Below are 20,031 nucleotides of genomic sequence, written 5' to 3'. Positions count from 1 at the left end.
CGGCACTGAGGCTAAAAGCCCTTTATTTATGTTTAATACAACGTCCCAACTTCATTGGAAAAGGGGTTATAAAAGGAACGTATAAATCATTGCCTCACCAATGGCCAATAAATGCCAAAAGAATAATTTTCCCTTATTGTAGAAAGCTTGTAATTACAAAATGTTTTATTTGAATGCTGCAAGTACAATTAAAAATGAGTGAATTAAAACATGATTTTAAAAGCCATACTTATTGTGCAATTATAAGTTGATGTTCTGGTGAGCTACAGTACAAATCTTGTCCTTCTCACTAGTCCTCCTTTTATGTATGTGTGCTTTGATCATTGTCACTATTTTGAATTCGCAGCAGCTGGAATCCTTGACCACAGACTAGCACCCATTCTGTCATTTTGCTCCCATTCTTTTTCACATAGGACAATGTCATAGCATTTTCGGTGATGGATTCATCTCGAGTTTGGTCATCAATTTGCATTTCGTTACTATGGTCTTTCTCATCCTCCATCTTCACAACAGATTTATTTGGATTTTCAGCACTAGTCAATTTTTGGTCTTTATATCCCATCTCCTCGGCTTTCCACTCAGTTGACTGTGAGGATGCCTGCCCTTCAGTCCTTCCTTCAACGACAACCATGTCATCTTCAGACCTGGTCTTCCTGCATCCATTTTCCACAATCTCCTCCTGCCACACTGCAAGTCCTGCTGCATCAGCAACATGGGTGCACAGCACTCCTCTGTGGTTGATGGCAGTACTGCAGAGCTCCCACAGGGAAACCCTCTGATCGCAAGAGGTGGTGACTATGAGGTCAGGTCTAAGAAACTTAAGGGCGGTCAGAGGGGCTGCATGTGCCAACGGGATAGTCAACTGGGAGATAAGATGTAGATTGAGATGGAGCTGCGGCTGGTCCTGAGTAAAACCCCCAATTCTGCCACTTGACTCCAACCTGATGGCGGACACCGTCAACTGCCCATCATCCCCGCCACTCGGGACGGTTACCAGGCAACCGCCGTCCTGTATCTTGGCCCAAACGGCCAGGGAGTTGACGCCACTCTGGTGGGCGGAAATGGTGAGGCAGGGTGTTGGTGGGGATGAAGCACCACTTGGAGAGTCAAAGAACAGAGCAGAGTCTGTATGGGTCATATCCCACACGGTTATCTTGCCATCGGTTGCCGCGCTGAACAGCAGCGAAAACCTGCAGAAAAGTACATTTGCAATGAATACATCATTTTTATTAGAGTGCGTTTGGACTTGAGCTACGTCCAACAAGCCTCTGTGTGGGTGCTTGCATTGTTGTTCTACTGTTCCCCTCGCTAAAAAGTTGATTAAGGGACTGTGGCAGTAAAGGTTAGAGCTATCCAACTGCTTTGCTATAAAATATGAATCCACCAGTCTCTAGTCTATACTTATGTGAGTTCTATCATTAACTTACGAAAATGGTTTTGGAGGAAACTGGTTATCCATCACATTATTCCCGAGAAGCCCGATATATGTTATCTGTACATTTATAATAATTCATTTCAATTTTTAGCTTGAAAAAACTCAAGTGTATAAAGCATAAAAATACTCACCTGTTGCCTTTTCCATCCTGCAAGCTGCAAGTGGCGACACTGAGCACACAACGCTGGTGATAAAACGTCTCCCATAACAAATCTATTTGGCGTTTACATTCACTGAATGAGAACAATCTAGAAAGAAAAAGTAAAGTCTCTGAAGAACCATCAAACACTCAGAGCACTTATAAGGAACACAAAAGAAAATACCACTTCAAGAGTGCCAATATTGCAACAATTGAAATAAAATTATTAAATGGCTATTATTTGCAAAGGTGTGATGCTAAATGTCTAAACCTAAAGACTTTTATTTTGTATAATTTTGCTCTAACACGTTTTATTATTTCTGTACCAACAATTTATATTGTGTAACTTACCTGACCGCCCCATCACTGCAAGCAAGAGCCACAAGAACAGCCTCTGAATTGTGGTCAACCACTGCCATTGACATGTATCTGTAAACACATAGTCTATATGGTTACAGTTCATAATTGTATTTACACTTAATTTAAATACAGTACTCCAGATCAGTAATTGGACTCGCCTTGTTTCTGGGTCCATTTTCACCATCTTATGTCTGTTTCGCTTCCTATCCCAGTGTTCGTCCAACCGGTGACTGGCCACCTGCACCACCTGGCAGATGAGGGCTCGTCTCTGTTTATCCCAACCGATCCATAGTCGGTAAAACTGTAACTGAGCCCGGCCACTGGCAGAGATTAGCAGGGCAGAGAGGGACTGGGAATCTTTAGGAGATCTCTTTCCATCCTGATGAGTTATCGACGTCATGGTGCGGACACTTGAGATGTGGTCGGTAATAATGGAGAGGACTGAAATACTTCCGGAGTTGGGATGTACACCCAGGACCGTTAGGCTTGTGTCTTCCCCACCTGTCACTATTATTTCCCACTGCCCTGCAATTTGGACCCTCTCTGACCCAGATATTCCTATTTTGCTTGCTGTAGTGGCTCCCCCAATCCAAATGCTGCCCAGTCGGCAGACACACCCAATGCCTCTCCCGTGGATGCCCTCTCTTAAGTTCCATCCTTCATTCCTTGCTGCACTGCCAGACCAGTTGGGTGACCTTAGTGGGGATTCTGATGCCAGGACCGACCCCTGCTTGATATAGACCAGAGTTCCATATCCAGACCAAACCTTTGTGTGGGTCGGCCAGAAACTCCAAGAGCGGTGACCACCACCACAGGGGACTGCCAATAGCCTCTCTTGCCTCACTGGGTCCCAAACCACAAACTGGCTGGCATGAAAGCCAAAAATGACAAACCGGGCCTCTGTTCTTTTGTTCTCCAGCATTAGCCCTTCCTCTTGGTCATCAGGACTTTCTACCGAATTTTGGCTTTTAAATTCATTGGTTACACTACTGTCTGCATAAATGATAGGTGGTGTAAACAAAGCCCTCTCCAGCCACTCCATACCTTTACAAGCACGCTGGACTCTCAGAATCTCCAACTGAATGACGTCGTTCATACCATTTCCTTCACGTTTTTCATCTAGTGTGTAATGCACCCTGAAAACGCGCACACAGCCATCCCTCCCAGTGCTGTAGAGAAGTCCTTGATATTCACAGATTGAAGTGACCCCCTGTTTACCGTGCACTCCAAACAAGCAGTTTACTGGAGACAACATCAAGCCTTGGTTCTCCTCTGACCTCTCCTTATCTTTCGTTGTTTCATTTTCATGAGTTCTTTTACTTGCTTTCATAGATTCCACTGTCTCTTTGTCATACCCCGTTAAATGTTCCAGAAACAGAAGCAGCGACCCTCTTCTGTCCCCGCAGATCCACGGAGTGCCTTTAGCTTTCGTGGGGAGGCGCACTGCAGCCGTCAGCCAACGCTTGGCACAAGAAGGGAGAACAAATGGAGGGCAGCTTTTCACATTGAGAGTCATTTCATTTAATCTCACGTCTATACACCAACGATAGACTCGTCCTTCAGCACCTGACGCTAGCAAATACATCGAGTCATCTCCCTTTTGCCAAATAAGACTGTGAATCTTTCCAGCTCCAGCTTGGAGAACAATCCCATGTTGGGGATGAGAGACGTAAAAGACATTTAAAGCTCCACTGATGCTCCCAACAGCACATATATTAGCTTTACTTGTTGAGTCATTCACTCTTACACAAACAGTTTCCATCACACAGTAGGACTGGAACTCAGGAGAACCTTGCCATATCATCTCCCAACAGCCGTCAACATACTGGTAAACAATTCCTTGATCAGTACAAACCAGAATCCTACACTGGCTCCAATTTGTACTGTGTGCTTCACCATCTACAACACAAACTACTTTAGGCATACCATGACCAGAAAATTCCAGGTCCGTAATTGTTTTTGTTTCTGTGTCTTCCTCTTCGTTTTCTTCATCCTTCCACAACCTCACCCCTCCATCTGCTCCCCCCGTTGCCACCCATCTGCCTGTGCCATCTCTTCTGGCACTGACCGCTAGCGCCCGAATCCCCCCTGCTCGATGTCCCTTTAAAGAACGAAGCACTGTCCCAACTCCAGCCCAGTCCCAAATTAAGCAAGCCCCGTCTTCTCCAGCGCTAAACAGTCTCCTTGGGGAAAGGCACACAGAGAAGACCCTGGCTTGGTGTCCAAAAAGGACTCTTATACATGTTGGGTTCGAGTGTCCACAGTTCCCTCCGGGGCCACCTAAAACACCGACAGACCACACTCTGACACTTCGGTCGTCTGAAGCTGATGCCAGACATCCTTTGTCCTCAAGGTAAGAGATGCTAAAGATAACACCGGTGTGTCCCAATAAACGCCTTTCCACTGGAGCTTTGTTATTACTTTCTTTTGCACCAGGCGTCCAACAGACGAGCTGGTTGAAAACAGTCCCTCCTACCAGAACGGTATCTTCCCAGGATTCGTGTACTACAAGGAGCGCAGAGTACAGCAGACATCCTTCCAGACATGAGCACTGAGCCAAGACGCTCCCTGAACAGATGTCCAAAAGAAGGGCACCGTTATGGGCAACAGCCACACACAGCAGAGACTCTTTGTCATCACATAGCCATCGAACATCCAGGACCCAGTCCCGAAGCTGTGCAACAGGACTCTGTATCTCCAATTTTACTGGCACCAAAGCAGAGACATTGAAATGAAGTCTCACTAGTCTGACTGCCTTGCCACCAAACACAGCTAGATCATAATAGTATGGTTCAGGGGTGGGGCTCAGACCTGGGTATAAGGAACCAGAAGAGGATTAGTCATTAGTTGAATTGTATAAGACAAATTACAAGTGTGTGTGTGTGTATGTGTGTGCGTGCGAGTGTGTGTGTTGGGTTATTCTATTTTAACAGTCTAAAAACTGACTAATTGACTATTACAGCTCAGGGTTTGTCATCTAATCAAGTAGTTAAAAAGATTGGTTCGCTAATGTTTATATTTCAATGCCAAATGAAGCATGTTAAAGAGGATTACCAACTAAAATAGTGTTTCCCAACCTCTTTTGAGCTGCGGCACACTTTTTACATTGAAAAAATCTCAAGGGACACCACCATTTGAAAATCTTTTAATTTAAATATGTCGCCTATATTAACAATAGTCATTGTCATCAAAGTTTTATTAGCAGGAATCACAAAAACCTCCAAAATTATTCCAAAATCAAATTTTTCACACTGACCGAATGTCACCAAAAGTTGATGTCTGCGGACCCTGAACAACTTCCAGTTCAAGTGATGCAAAAAAAGTAATGTCGTGTTTTTAATCGCATAATTTTATGACTTTTGTCCAAATATTACTTAAATCTCCTAATGTTACGCCAAAGAATGTTTTGCTCACACAGACTTTACGTGGCCAAAAGTTGATGCCCTAGTAACAAAACAACTTCCGGTTCATGTTAGAGAAAAATAGCAACAAAATGACTGTTTCACAATTTGAATCTTGTACCAATATAATCTATAATTTAACATTCATCATATTTTGATTTTAAAATTGTAATAGTTCAATTTTAATCTTGTTATATTCCTATTCATTTCTCTCTCTGAATATTACATTTTATGAGTTCTTGCAATTTCCCGCAACACATCAGTGTGCCACGCGGCACAATAGTTGGGAAACACTGCTCTAAAAGTATATATAAAGCTTTATCTATAATAAGTTCTGTATAACTTTTCTGATGTGTGATATCAATTATCTTTTCTAACCAGTGCCTTTCCCCAAAAATATGAAGAAAAAAATAGAATCACACAAATCCCCACCTGTCATTTTGTTGTTTCTGTTTTCAAATTTGACCAGCAAGCAACTCACGCTCCGCATTCAACTTGATATCAATGAAACAACACCAGGTCACACTTACCTCTGGTTTCCCCGTATCTGTCTGCGAAAAAACTCTGCGGGGAGATAGTCGTCAAGCCTCTTGGCCTTATCCCGTGGATGCGGTGCTGTTGGAGCACTGACATGGAGCTACATGCTCGAGGTTGAGGTTGAAGACTGTACACTGTCAACACTGGACCCTCACCTGACCACAAAGATAAAAATAATAATAATAATAATACAATTAGACTCTGCCATTTTGTTTTTGTCATTAAGTTATGACTACATTTTATGGACAAGAAATAATATTTTATATGTTTGCACAGTGTTAGAAATTTGCACGCTTTTGCGGATAAGTGTGTTGTTGTGATTTAAAAAAATAAAAAATAACATAACAAATATACATAAATAACATTATTGACCGCATGTAACTGTAGCCAGTGTTGTAGTTAATTGCAAAGAAGTTTGAAGATATTTATTCTCACCAAAGTCATTCAAGCATAGTATTTACAATTTTTTATATATAGATGATAGATATTAATACATTACAGTATTTTCATATCCTTATGAATGTAATATTTCACACATACACATCTTGATAATTGTACTTGTGTTCTTGTAAATCTTTATAGGCACGAAAACAAGTAGTATGGTGGTAGTAATAGGGGTGATCCTAATTCGCGGCTTTTCGATTATTGCGGCCATGTCTGGTCTACATTATCTGCGAAATTCGAGGGATTACTGTACTACCTTTTTTATTTTTTTATTTTTTACCGCAGGCGCACAAAATGCTTCCCCTGCACTGTTTTCATAATGAACATATACTTGTTGTCAGTCATCAAAGACATTGTGACTGTATGAGATCTATATCACAATTGCGCCCACAAACCATGAAAATTCACGTAATGTAAACAGTACAGGAACTAAATGCAGCCTACCTGTCAAAAGAAATGTATCCTTCAGGAACTCCAGTGCTGTGACTGGGGCTACTAATGCTGCAGTGTCCATGTGTGTATATATCGCTTATACACTGTGGATGCAGGGTAAGTAAGAAAATAAATGAAACAATTATTGATACATTCTAAAGACTATAGTAGAGTTGAGCACATACTAGGGTTCAACCATATATGAATCACACTCTTTTGAAGACAATACTGGATAGTGATCGCACTGTTTAAGGTTATGTTAGACTCCAAAAAGTAATTCTTCTTACCCTCAGTGTTTTGAGATGTGTGAGGGAGGACTCAAAACATCTCCAAAAAACGTGATTCTGTTCCATTTTCCGCCTTTGTGGCCAATCAGACTTCTTGTTATTAGGTGATTGGCTAACCGTTTTCTAGCTGCATTTCCATTGGACGTAAGAAGTGACGATGATTTCGGCGACGGTGTGGTGCTTTCAAGGATACCCGCCTTTATAATACTCTTCCAATTTACAACGGCTGTTTAGTGAAACCGGGAAAAACATGGGGACTATCCGAGTGAATGTGAACGCAACTGACAGGACGTGAGCCTTTGTAGGACAGCGGTCCAGCTAACTTCTCCCTCCACCATGCCTGGGAAGTGCAAATTCCAAGAGTCGTGGCTCTACAAGGAGGTCTACAAAGACTGGCTGGTTAAGGACACGCAGGATATTCACTTCGCCCGATGTAAGGCCTGCTGTAAATCAATTAAACTTCAGACCATGGGCGAGGCTGCTCTCACTAGCCATGCAGGAGGAGCTGGCCACAAAGCGGCGGTGCGCAAGCTTATGGAAGGTAAATATAGATACGTGCGCTGAACGTGTCAAAGGAGGAAATAGACGGCCAAAACATTACGATGCATAACAGTACGATGTCTAATGGACGCGCATAGTAACTAACTTTGTGATCGTTGCAACATCTCATCTCATTTTCTGAACCGCTTTTATCCTCATTAGGGTCGCGAGGGGTGCTGGAGCCTATCCCAGCTGACTGCGGGCCAGAGGCGGGGGACACCCCGATTCGGTGGCCAGCCGATCGCAGGGCACAAGGAGATGGACACTCATGCACACTCACACCCTAGGGGCAATTTAGTGTGTTCAATCAGCCTACCATGCATGTTTTTGGAATGTGGGAGGAAACCGGAGTACCCGTAGGAAATCCACGCAGGCCCGGGGAGAATATGCAAACTCAACACAGGTGGACGTGTGACCTGCACTTGAACCCAGTACCCCAGAGCTGTGAGGCCGACACTCTAACCACTCGCGTCACCAGCCCGCCTTGTTGCAACATAGGTCATTAAATCTGCTTAATGAAATCTTAATGGAATTTGGAATTCGCAGGTGTCAGAATTTGCATCTGAATGCAAGGAGATGCTGTCATTAACCACCTTTTGGGAATAAATCATCCGTGGCGAAATATGTTTGAATGACACACAAGCGTCATTTCAAACCATTGCCTGTGACGCACTATTGCTGAACTAACCAAAGGATAAATGATTTTTAGGCATATAATTAACTCGCTCTTATTGTTGCTTCTTTATTCAGAAATTCACCTACTTGCAGTTTTTCACTATTTGGAACCTGTAATCTCTTGCTTTTTCCCCAAAACGCCACAAGATGGTGCTAAATGTCTTTGTGAAAGGAAAGGATTAATTCAGTGTTAGCCAACGGATCAAAAATTTCTACCTACAACCATTTATTTTAATTCAATGTTATTTTAGTTAAGGAGCTGGAGCTCATCCAAGAAGTACAGATTTTCATGTTTTGTTGGGGTTGGTGGATGGGTGTTTCCCTGTGTGTCCTGTCTGCGAGATTTGTATGAATTTCACCTGCTGTGTCCCTTTTGGCTCTCCTTCCTTTATGTGATCCAGGTGTTTGTAATTGTCATCAACTCCTGTCTGTGTATTTATACCCCGTGTTTTGATATGTCTTTCTGAAAGTATTGTTTCGGATTTCTTGTTCGTCGGTATGCGGCTTCCCTGTTTAGTTTTTATTTTGTTAACTTTCGATCACTGATGGCTGTCACGGTCAAAACGAATTGGATGTCTAGCATCATCATTTGTCATCAGTGACAGCTTTTGTTGGGTGTGTTGTCACACATTTCCTCCAACACATTTACCTCTGGTCTCTCCTCTTTTTTTTCTGTCATACAGGCAATTTAGGGAGAGTCAAAGCAGCTGGGGAGATGAATGGCATCTTAAATAAGGTAATTATGTTAACTATTGCTTCAAACAGCAAAGTTGCATGAGTTTCCATTTGACCTGGAAATAAAACCGAGTTATCACCAGGCTGAAGACAGCAAAGAACATGTGGCTGCATACTTGCAACGTCAAAACCTGGAGAGGCTACAGGGAAATAACTATTCAGATCTGCAACATAGCCCTGTGTCAAACTCCAGTCCCCACAATGCTGAGCTACAGGATGCGCCCTTTCCTGCCATCTACTATCTCACAGCAGCAGGTAGACTAATCACTTTAATAACAATTACGCTATTATTCAAGTGTAGGCTACATCGACATGCTAGCTGTCAACATTGCAACTATTATAACCTTTGACTTCGTACAGCTAACTGAGACGTCATCGTGATTTATGAATGACCAAACTCATGAATTTGGTATGAACCACTTGAGGCCGGAATAACAAAGATTAAGATTAAAAATCATCCACTTGTGTTTTTGCTTTAATCTAGATGCTAAATGAAGTGGACAAATTAAATTATTATACATACTAAAATAATAATACACTTAAATATTCATTTTCTGACCTGCTTATACTCGCATGGGTTGTGGGGGGTGCTGAAGCCTATCCCAGCCAACTATGGGCAACATGATGGCATATATAATCAAAAGGTGTCAATCATTACTTCGGGTCGGGATGGGCCGGGCTTCTCTCTCACTGATGTGTATACTAAAAAGATGTGTGGATACCAAACTAAGGAAAACTTGTTATAAAATAAATAATTTGGATAAAACAGAGAAGGCGCTGTAGTGTGCCGGATTTACTTGCATATAAGCCACTCGTGCATTTAAGGCGCACTCTGAAAATTGCCTTGAAATTTTTGAATTTGACAATTTCTCACGTACAAGCCGCCCCCTGATTCCCAATTTTCACCTCCATATTCATGGTTTTAATAGGGAGTACAAATGTGTTACTTTGAAGGGAAAATCTTACAAAAAATCATCAAGTGTTATTTCTGAGATACTGTATGAATCAAAAGCACATTTAGTTTTCAATTGGATTTTTTCTTTTACATCATTTAAACTATCATTACAGACCATATTTAAAAAAGTAAATTCAAATTCACTCTTAAAAATACTGGAGGTGTCACTCACTGTTAACCGCTTGTAGGTATTTTGATCCAAAAACTGAATAGTTGCCCTCGCCGCCAGGCACCTCCGGCTTTCTCAACCAGTGTCTCGTCAAATCGACAGGTGGTCGGCCACACGATGCAGTGGATCCTCAGCAGAAGGCTGAGGTCCTGGAGCAGCAGCAGCACATGAGGTTATTGGAATGGGAGAACAGGATGAAGGTGCTAGCGTGGGAACAGGAATTGATGAGGGAGAAGACGCGAGCTGCTCGCCAGAAATTCAAAGCGTTCAGGATGAAGAAGAACTACTACAAGGCTAAGCTAAAAAGGATGGGTGAGGAAGTGCCGTCATCGCCCGGCAGCAGTGAGGACGAGAGAAGCCCTGATCCCACGGGATGAGCTGAGTTTGTCGCTTTAGCCATTTTAGCACTTGTCCCACATGCCACTGAACAATTTTATTACATGGTTTTGTATCTTAACGCTAACTGCCATTTGCCCTTCAGTTTTTTTGCATAGAGAACAGTATCAATGGCATTAGGCCTACTGTACTTGTATTGGTCAGCATTAAACGTCTCACCATAGACAAATGTACATCTTCCGCTGCATTCAAGCAAAGTGACTTTAGTGCTTGCACTAAGCCTCTTGATTCTCAGTGTTCTCTCGGATTTGTGCATTAAGTCCCACTGTTTCATCAGCGGGGACTTTACTAAACTAAAAACATTGGACTTCACGTACCCGTACTCCCTTTCTTTCTAAGATAAACCAAGTTAGCACAACCTACTACTGGCGCATTTTTTTTGTGCACTGCGTTTGCTTTCATATTGCCTCATTATATTTGCGGCTAGCATTAAAAAATCCTTCAACGCAATCAGTGTCAGCTATGCTAAGGCAAACGTTTTGATGACAGAATTTCAATAGTGGTGGAACTGTGTGATTCTTTCCACGGAATTTTTGAAAACCTTTTGACAAAATTCAATCATTTTATTCGAGTGGAACAATGGTGACAGTGGGGTTTTTACCTCTTCATTGCAAAGTCCCAAAAATTGAACTGATACTTTAATTAACTCAATTCTTTTGTCCTGTCATAATGGAGTGTTCACGTCGCATTTGCTTCTGCCGAGATTCTTAGAATATATATAGTGGTACACATGGGCACCTAATTTACAATTTAGAAAATAAATAAACGTGGTACTACATGGATGTTCGTGCATTACTTGTTGGCCTCTTACTTTAAGATTGAGCATTGTGTTGGTTTGGCCAAAGTCTATGTAAACTCAACTGTGTTGGAAATGAATACTATCATCTTTTCATCATGCATTATTCTAATAAGGTGATGCTTGTAGTTTTATTTTTTGTTCTGATTAATTGGAAATACAATAGAAACTGGTGGAAAAAATGATTACTACACATTAAAATGACATCTACTCACTTAAATTGAATGAAGACGCAGTAGCAAGCTAGTAACGTGTCTATAATCTCCATACTTATTACCACCCTCTATTTTTCAAGTGTCCTAACAGAAGGAGCTACAACCAAATGTTTCCCAGGACAAATTCCTCCTTTCTCTACACTGTGCAATGTTTGTTGAAAAATAGTTCCTGGAATGGTCAGAAAATCAGTTAAAATAAATAATATTTCAAAGTCTGCATATAGAAGATATGTTGGTATGCCTTGGAATGCTGAGAAAGTATACATAATGTATACTTTTCATTTTATTTGGACTTTATACAGGCTCTGATGGATGAGACAGACCAAGTCCCTGTGGGACAATAATCAGCACCAAACCTTCTTAAGAAAAATAGCAAACTCTAAAGAAAAAAATGAGGAATGTTACTCCTCAGTTCCTTTCTACCTTAACTGTAAATCTTTCAATCATTGATCCATAAAGACATTTTGACACTTATTCCACGGACATAATCACATCAAGATATTTCAGCCCTCAGGAGATTTCCTAAACTTTTCATGTCCAATATTTATATGGGCAAATGAGTATCACCATTTTCCTCCTAAAAATGTTTCTTTCTTTCAAATCTATTCTAAAGCATGCACACACAATAAAAACAGCTGTGTAGCAATACATGTTTTAATGGCCAACATTTCTCTTTCTGGGCTAACAGAAATGTTTACATGCTGCAATCCTCTTGCTGAATGCACCCTGTCGTAAACAGAAATGCATCACAGATGTTTTATTCTTGTTTCGTCTAGGTATTCTGTTCTTTGATTCAACCATTTTGCCTCTGAGCTGTAATCGTGTCCTGATCAAATTCAATTAAAACATGAGCAGAAAGATCCAATGTCAACCTTGGTTTTGGATTACAGAAGAGAATTTCTTTTCACTTTCATCAATATCTACATTCATCGCTATAAAAAGGAAGCAAAAATAAAATCTACAATGAAATGTTTGCATGGTTTTCAAGTGGTGTTATGTTACCTATTTGAATCGGGTGTTTTAATTCCAGTTGTAAATAAGAGATTAAGCAAATTTGTTTGTGAGAGATACAATAGCTGTGGAAGTTTACTAAATAAAATACAAATGGACAATGTGAGTGAACAATCAATGAAGTGAATCTCTTAGGGTGCACATTTTGAAATGATCAAATATATTTCCGGTTTAAAAGCACGTAGAGACACTGACGTCACTTGTTAGGCAAAATGGTGCAGTGGCATTACAGAATTTAACCGGGGTAAAATACACTGGCCTTTACACGGCAGTTCAAATTTGAGAAAGAGTCATAAGATGCCTTTCAGAATTTAAAATTGTCTCATAATCCTAGCTTGTTCTAGAGTTCAAGATGACCCTGATCATTATTTAATGTAAAATAATATCTTTGTCAAGTGGAAGTAAGAGCATTAAGACCAAAATTAAGAAACACCAGTCAGGGGTGTACTGGTTGATGAGATACGTAAAACTGCTATGTTGTTGTGTGGCATGTGAAGGCACTCTCCGTTTATGTTTTATACAGGTAATACTGGACTGACTAGGACCTGGATTGACTAGAATGATTTTTCTAACAATTATTTTCCATAAATAAAAGTTTACTATCGCATGAATGAAAGAGAAGAATGAATGAATAGACTATAATCTCATTTACGTCTTCATTTTTGGATTACGTCGTCACTTTGGGAACTGGCAATCTGTCATAAATTCAACATTCAAATTTGGTCTTGATTTACTAAATGAATGCCTGCATATATAAAATGTCAAATCAAAATTTGTTGCAAAATATGAATTGTTATTGTCATTGCAGTATATTCTGTGTAGTCATTCAGATGGCTAATTTGACGTATCAGTTAAATTAAGACTATAAATGAATGAGGTTGGCTGAAACAAGTGTTTGAAAATGGATGGAAGCATGACTACAATATTCCTACATTTACGATAATTGCAAGTGACTCAACAGCAGTGGTGTAGTTAGTGTTCACCTTGGCTTGTCTAATGAGGCAGGTTGAGTTGTTATCCAAAAACAGTGTGGCCATGGTGAAGAGAGGCAGACAGTTGTGACCCTTCAGTCCCCGAGGATATGGCGCCGTGCATGCAAGGGGGCACGGTCCAGGCACGCAAGGTAGGCAGATGACAAGGTCACATTCATTTCACGGCGCAACAGAGATCACAAAACATGACAATCTGACGACGACTTTTGACGGAGCTTTAATGGTCAGACGCGGAACTTGGTGTGCCACCCTCAACACAGTCTTCCACGTTACAATCGTCTTGTTCCATTCAACTCTCTCGTAATAATAACGGCCCTCTATTTACACGAACACTATCATTGCGTTAATGGATTCCCTTTAGCTGCTGTACGTCTTGCGTTTTTGTGACCCTCTCATCAGATCTTGCTATAGGATACTTAACCCCCTCACATTTAAGGAGAAAAAATGTTTTTTGTTTGTTTGTTTGCCTGTTTTTTTCCCCAAATTAAACACGGATATTTCGCTCGCAGCAACCTCACTCAGACGAACATTACAAAAAGAAAACATCACAAGGGACAACTTTGTCCCCCAATGAAAAAGATACAAAATGTATAAAAATGTTTTAGTATGTACAGTCTTTCCCACCGTTTAAGATACTACCCACATATGACTGAGTGTAATAGTTTGTAAACAGTTTTTATCCGCTGGACAGTCAAAATCTTTTTTTCTTCCCGCACAATGTCACCTGTATCCAAAAGTGTATTTCAGTCCCGCGACTCATTGGGTCTCCTGGTCCTCAGACTGCAGAAAGGAATAAAACAGCTGTCATCAAGACTGTCCATCGCTTCTGTTGACTCTGAAATGGAGACAAGTGAAACAATTTCAGTTAGTCTTTTTTTTAATGTAAAATGAGGAGACAAAGACATGGTCTTTTAATTGCCAAGCTAAATATGGATAAATTCCAGGTAATCAGACACACTTTCAATGGCTAAAATAATAATATTACATAATATTCACAATTAAGGTACACATTTAGAAACCGAAGCAAGCACGGAGAGAACATGGAGACATTAAAGGAAGGCATGAGCCATAATCAGAACAATAAACCTGTTGCCATGCTGAAATTCTAAAAAAATCTGAATTTTTATTACTTTTATGCTGTTGTAAATATTTTAGAAAATGTAGGAAAAGGAGCAATGCAAATATGATGTATATGAAAGGACCTTTTGCCTATGTGTATGGAGAGGACAGAAATTCATGACAGGACAAGTGAAGTTGACTTACTCCGAGTCAGGGGAAACTTCAGATACGCTGTGGGAGGTGGCAGACTGCGACAAGGTGTGGGGGCCATTAGACCCAGAGTTGGATGCAGAATTGGGGGGATTGAGGCCAGAGGGGTTGAAGGACGTAAGGATGGAGGAGAGAATATCAAGATGTTCGCTCGAAGGGTGTCTCCCCAGGGGGTTGACACACGTGGCAGGTGGGGCCGCTTGGACAGGGTACCTACACGCAGAGTCCAGGCGTCCTCTAACGTGACCCGATGAAGGGAAGGGGTCTTGCTGGGGCTCCTCTGAGATGGGAGGAGGTGGGGACGATGGCGGGTGGTCGGGGTGCGAAGGCTGGCGGGGCGGGAGGGAGCGTAACCACTCCCGACAGGGTTGGGCCTGCGCTCCTACCCCATTGGTCTCCAGCTGCTCCCTAGACTTACTGCTCATCAGGCCCCCTGCCAGGTGCTCCCGCGATGAAGCCTGACGCCGGCTTTGCATGTTCAACTGAGATATGGAGCCGCTCAGGGTGCGCTCCGCATCACCTCCCAAAGCAATCCCGTTTCCCCTCAAGTCCTCTCGCGAGGCGTGGATGGTACTGGAGTGATGGTTGTCCAGTCGGTCCCTGGAGGAGCGCAAGTTCTCCCTGGATCCCGACACTCGCTGATGTTCCGGTCCTAACCCGGCCATCCCTGCTCCCTGGCCAAGTTCTCTCCTCCTTGGTAAGAGGTCCAGATTGTCCCTGGACCCCCGACAGTCCAGCCGATCCCTGGACCCCCCGACGGTTTGCCTCCCGAGAGGATCCCGAGACAACTGCCTCCGGGCCAGAGAGTCCAGATGCTCCCGGGAAGAGTAGCGGGAACCCGGCTGCGAGAGGGAGCCAGTACCCCCTCCGCCACCGGCCGAAGCCGAATACATGCGGCCGTAGGAGGCCGCGGGAACGCCTCGGTGTCCCAGGGTCGAGGTGCGGTACCAATTGAGCTCACTGGCCCCCCGGCCCACTGTTGAAAGACCCTGGAGGGCGGGGGGACAGCCGAGACGATTCTTCAGGATACCTAAAAAACAGGTTTAAAAAGGGTAACAGGAGGACAGTAAATCCATCAGGACAGAGGGGGAAAAAGATGCACAATTGGAAAACAGGAACCAAACATTTTTAACAGAATTGTTTTTCTTGCACTGTTAAAATGTATGAATCACGTGGACACGTGATGTATTAGTAGCTCCAAGAGACAAATTGACTATGATTAGGTGACCTAAAATTATATATTTTTTGAATTACAAATACTATAAGTTTAGAGCAGTGTTGGAGTAGAGAACTGATAGTACATATGATTCGGATCTGATACGTTGGTGTCAATTGTAGGTGCTCTGCTCACCTTTGCGGTGCCTATGTGGCTGTGTGAGACCACTCTCGTCGCCACTCGTGAGGTTTCCGTCGGCTTGGTTGTTGTTTGCTGCGTCCTTGCTGTTATCAGCCCCAAGCGGGCGCTCTGAGCCCCACTTTTGCAAGCTGTGTTTCTCACATCCTTCCAGAGCTGGCCAGTAAGACAAAAGGTCGTTGCCATCCAGATCTGTCACAAAACCACCAATGAGCAATTGTACCCAAAAAACAAAACTAATTTTAAAAAAGTCATTCATATGTCATCAAACATAAGCAGAATAAAAGGAGAAAATACAAATAAAAGTTAAGTATTTTAAATAAGGACTTATTTCTTAATTACAGTGTAAAAAAAGCTATTCTGTTAGATCAAAATCCAAGAAAAACATGCTTTAAGTGTGCACGTATTTGAGTTGAACAAACTTATAGATATGCAGTAAATGTGAAACATGACCACTTTTCATACGTCAACCCTTAACATAAAGCTGCATTTTACAAAAGTAGATTACGACAACGAAGGAAACTTCAGTAATACCCAGGATTGTAACAATTACTAGACCTGAATTGATATATCAATATGTTAAGCTCAAATGAATCAAAATCAATCAAAATGTAAAACGGGAATTCATATTGTCATCTTTTAGACATCACATTTTGTCAAAAGGAATACTTTTCATCCAAATGTCCCAAATATTTCACTAACAAAAATTTCAAGAAGACATTTTTGCTTTTGATTACTTTAGGTAAAATGGATTGTATTAACTGTGTACATAATAATGTGATCAATTGCTCAAAGGGCCCTCGGGGCAGAGTTTGTAATATCCTAAAATATTGTATTGTATCCAAATGATCAATACTGAATTTTATCGTCATGAAATTGGTGGGTGACATCCTCAGTAATAACCGTACGAGATTTTTAAAAATGGTCTACCCTTGGTGCCGTTGTTGGTGGGCTCAGTGAGCAGGCGTTCGCCCTGATTGGAGCGTTTGAAACGCCGTTGGATGCGCCCACGTAGACGTACGTTGTCCTCGCTCTCAGATGACGGGATGGACAAACTGCGCTCCTCCTCCATGGAAAGGTCCGAATCAGAGTCGGAATCCTCACCTTGTAGAAGGAAAAGGCGAGAGAGAGATTACTTATCATTTCAAATTCCTGATTTGGCTGCCAACAAAAACATTGCCCAAATCTGGCTCATGTGTGCCGGTGATTGGTGAATGGAATCTGGTCTTCTGCTCTCATGTTGTACGTCTCGTGTTTTAGTTTTACCGTGTTGGTTACCTCCATCTCTGTGGAACATGGCGACATCCAGGTCAGTTGCTCCAGTTTGAACAATGCTTTGTTCGAGAGTCTGACGAGCTAAAAGATTCTCCCTAAAAAGGGAAACAGGGAGAGGAGTGACTACACATTCAGACAGTGTAGTGCATGTTTACTCATGCTCTCTAATAGACAGCATCTGTACAAATGCAGCATGTCATTTACAAACAAGGAGACAAGCAGTGAGCTACTTAGAAAAAAGCCACTCGCGGCAATATTAGTGTTGCTCTACATTCAGTACAGTACACGGTTTTTATACGATGGCTATTATCTTTAGCGCACTGACCCACTAAACAGACAAGAGACATTTAATGGCTGGAGTTATAGTATAGCCTCGCTTACGCTACCCTGTCCTATATCCAGCGGCACATGGAAGACCAGTGAAGACCAACGATATTTACAGTTGTAGTTTCTTCTGAATGACTGATGGTTCATTTTGGGAATATATATGTATATTCATTTATTATTTATTTATATTTATGTAATTTTATACCTGGCAGAGCTGACAGAGGAAATGGTGGAAGCTCCCAGAGTTATTCGATGTAACCCACTCTGCTCCAGTAGTGAAGCATTGTGATATGGATTCTGTGCCTGGAGGAAAAAAAAAAGTTTTTAGATGACAGTTGATGTTAATAACCCAAAGGCCTTCACCAGTGGGAATGAAATAACTATATTAACAGTGGTAATGTAGCTGCTCGGACATTTGAATTTGAGCTTGACATGATCTGAATCCATACATTTATCAGGATGCTGTTTTACCTCACAAAAATGACTTGGCAAATGAGAGGCAAATATTTAAAAAGTCCTTGTAAGGGGCTGCCATTTAAACCAAGTCAAGTCCCTCGTCAGTTGTCAGCTTCAGAAGAACATTGACAGCAGAAGCAATTAAGTCGGACAAGATGAAACTTGACATGACCTCAGTTTTTATACAGTATATTCTCCATTCATATTTAATAAGTCAGAGCGCTAGCATACCATTTATAATGTAGAACATATATTTTTGGAAGGAGCAGAGGTTCTGTCATGGTCGATATTGTGCATCTCATAATAGCGCACGAGAGTTACTTTGTGGTGGTTTTAAATCTGACAGGGAGTGTTGCAAAGAAAATGGGGGTTAAAAGGTTGGTGGAACTTCACTGCAACTTACACGCACACACTCACAAACAATGTGGGATGGGCCACATATTATTTTATTTGGGTCAGTACCAAACCCCTGAGGCAAAAGGCGAGCAAGAGGCCAGGGAAGATGGATGGGAACATGTATGAGGGGGAAATAGCACAGTAAAGTGAGTGCAGTTGATTAGATCTGCTGAAATGGACTTTATAATTGTAGATAAACTAGCTTGGACGTGTCATTAGGTATATCTGCCTAAACTAATGAGATCTGTATCTGAAATCTGGATTAAACACTATAAATTGTAATGAAAAACATGGCTGCACAAGGATAATACTCTATTTTCTTCATTATTTATCCAAAGACCACACAATGTTTATTATTGTGGTTGTACTGTATTGTTGAACTGTTGAATTTTACTGTGAGGCAACCAAGCCAAAAGGCTTTTAAAGATGGGTCAGATACATAAAACTATTTTGGCTGCAAACCTTTGCTCACACTGCAATCGACATTTTGTTGTGTGTACATGTATGTTCCAATAAAAGTACAGCTTAAGTACAATAAAAATTCAACTTTTGTCAGTTTAGAAAATGCTCTTTGCTCTTAACAGCCCAAAACAACAACTTATAGAATAAAAAGAGCACACGCCTACTTGCGTCATCACAGTGCATTCCAAGTAAAAGGATAACATGGGGTGTAAAGTTTGCAGATCTGTTTCTTTTTTGTAATTAAGATAGCGGAGCATGTGACACTTGCAAATGATTTTTCAATGTTTTCAATGTTTCTTTTACTTCCTACAGCAGTTCCTTTAAAATTATTCTGGTTAACTTCATTGTGCCAGTTGACAGTTTCTGCCATGTTTCTTCTCGAGGTACTTCCTTAACGTGACTCGAGTGTAGAGTGAGCTGTGGTCGCCTTTTCCATACAGAATTTATTCCGCTTTGCCTCCTCCGGCTGCTCATTTTATTCATCAAAGGCTTGAACATGTGTCTCAGATCCGCCATCTGCTCTGTCCACTCTGGCCTCATCTTCAAGGTCTGCTTTTGGGTACATCACTTCATGTTGACACTTAGTCCTGAGTCCAGGAGTGGAGTCAAGCACGTCCTCCAGCTCAATCTTGAAAGAGTCAAGTTCTTCTCCAAGGTCCTGACTGTTTGTCGGCTTTGGCCCAGGACTGTAGCCCCTTCTCCATATCATTTTGAAGTATCAATGTCTGAGCATCCATTTCTCTGATCTATTTCAGAGCATTAATCCTCTGTGCTGATTCCTCCTGAAACCTGCCTAGAGTGCTTCTTCCTTTTTGGCTAATTGAGCTCAGAGCTCAGCAATCTGTGCTTTGTGTGTCATCTTTAGCAACTGTAGGCTCTTAGATTTTGATATATTTATACAGTGGTGGCCTGATGATGTAACCTCAAGAGCTAATCGCTGTTTCAACACGATTGCTGTATCTTTCTCTAATTT

At 41.6% G+C, this 20,031-nt stretch overlaps 3 protein-coding genes across 7 annotated transcripts in view; 1 reads left to right on the top strand and 2 right to left on the bottom strand.

Annotated features, from left to right (window-relative positions):
- Window positions 1-147: 147 nt before the first annotated feature.
- Window positions 148-7,190, bottom strand: wdr6 (WD repeat domain 6). 2 transcript variants are annotated; one of them, XM_077601498.1, is made up of 7 exons: window positions 7,036-7,190; window positions 6,761-6,852; window positions 5,866-6,027; window positions 2,093-4,745; window positions 1,926-2,003; window positions 1,567-1,683; window positions 148-1,190 (listed from the first exon to the last, which is right to left on the bottom strand). In XM_077601498.1, exons 2-7 carry the CDS (start codon window positions 6,828-6,830, stop codon window positions 302-304), a joined length of 3,969 nt encoding a protein of 1,322 aa, XP_077457624.1. In that variant the 5' UTR covers window positions 6,831-6,852; window positions 7,036-7,190; the 3' UTR covers window positions 148-301. The 2 variants fall into 2 exon arrangements, with proteins under 2 accessions (XP_077457624.1, XP_077457630.1); XM_077601504.1 differs by having other exon boundaries at window positions 6,934-7,089.
- A 72-nt stretch (window positions 7,191-7,262) lies between these two features.
- On the top strand, window positions 7,263-10,867 carry fsbp (fibrinogen silencer binding protein). The gene is made up of 4 exons (XM_077601575.1): window positions 7,263-7,576; window positions 8,934-8,986; window positions 9,069-9,240; window positions 10,212-10,867. The coding sequence occupies exons 1-4, from the start codon at window positions 7,372-7,374 to the stop codon at window positions 10,484-10,486; spliced, it is 705 nt and encodes a 234-aa protein (XP_077457701.1). The 5' UTR covers window positions 7,263-7,371; the 3' UTR covers window positions 10,487-10,867.
- Window positions 10,868-12,156: 1,289 nt separating this feature from the next.
- celsr3 (cadherin, EGF LAG seven-pass G-type receptor 3) overlaps window positions 12,157-20,031 on the bottom strand; it is a 51,649-nt gene continuing 43,774 nt past the window's right edge. For 2 of the 4 annotated variants that reach the window (XM_077601461.1, XM_077601478.1), the window contains 6 exons: window positions 17,950-18,047; window positions 17,409-17,512; window positions 17,073-17,246; window positions 16,140-16,334; window positions 14,783-15,818; window positions 12,157-14,354 (listed from right to left, as the gene is read on the bottom strand). In XM_077601461.1, the coding sequence (XP_077457587.1) occupies window positions 14,327-14,354; window positions 14,783-15,818; window positions 16,140-16,334; window positions 17,073-17,246; window positions 17,409-17,512; window positions 17,950-18,047 (1,635 nt within the window). In that variant the 3' untranslated portion in view covers window positions 12,157-14,326. The remainder of the gene's footprint in view (window positions 14,355-14,782; window positions 15,819-16,139; window positions 16,335-17,072; window positions 17,247-17,408; window positions 17,513-17,949; window positions 18,048-20,031) is intronic. The other 2 variants (XM_077601468.1, XM_077601488.1) reach the window with 1 other exon arrangement.

The sequence above is a fragment of the Stigmatopora argus genome, chromosome 1 (assembly GCF_051989625.1).
Source record: "Stigmatopora argus isolate UIUO_Sarg chromosome 1, RoL_Sarg_1.0, whole genome shotgun sequence".
Taxonomy (NCBI): Eukaryota; Metazoa; Chordata; class Actinopteri; order Syngnathiformes; family Syngnathidae; genus Stigmatopora; species Stigmatopora argus.
Note: the sequence above shows the minus strand (reverse complement) of the source record. Positions and strands in the feature narration are given on the sequence as shown.

Bases quoted from the DNA above. Each gene is read 5' to 3' on its own strand.
- fsbp (XM_077601575.1), top strand. From the start codon at position 7,372: ATGCCTGGGAAGTGCAAATTCCAAGAGTCGTGGCTCTACAAGGAGGTC. The intron at 7,577-8,933 runs GTAAATATAGAT...TCTGTCATACAG, and splicing joins GGTGCGCAAGCTTATGGAAG to GCAATTTAGGGAGAGTCAAA. The intron at 9,241-10,211 runs GTAGACTAATCA...TCAAATCGACAG, and splicing joins CTACTATCTCACAGCAGCAG to GTGGTCGGCCACACGATGCA.
- wdr6 (XM_077601498.1), bottom strand. From the start codon at position 6,830: ATGGACACTGCAGCATTAGTAGCCCCAGTCACAGCACTGGAGTTCCTG. The intron at 4,746-5,865 runs GTAAGTGTGACC...CCTTATACCCAG, and splicing joins CAGATACGGGGAAACCAGAG to GTCTGAGCCCCACCCCTGAA. The intron at 1,684-1,925 runs GTAAGTTACACA...TTTTCTTTCTAG, and splicing joins TGCAGTGATGGGGCGGTCAG to ATTGTTCTCATTCAGTGAAT.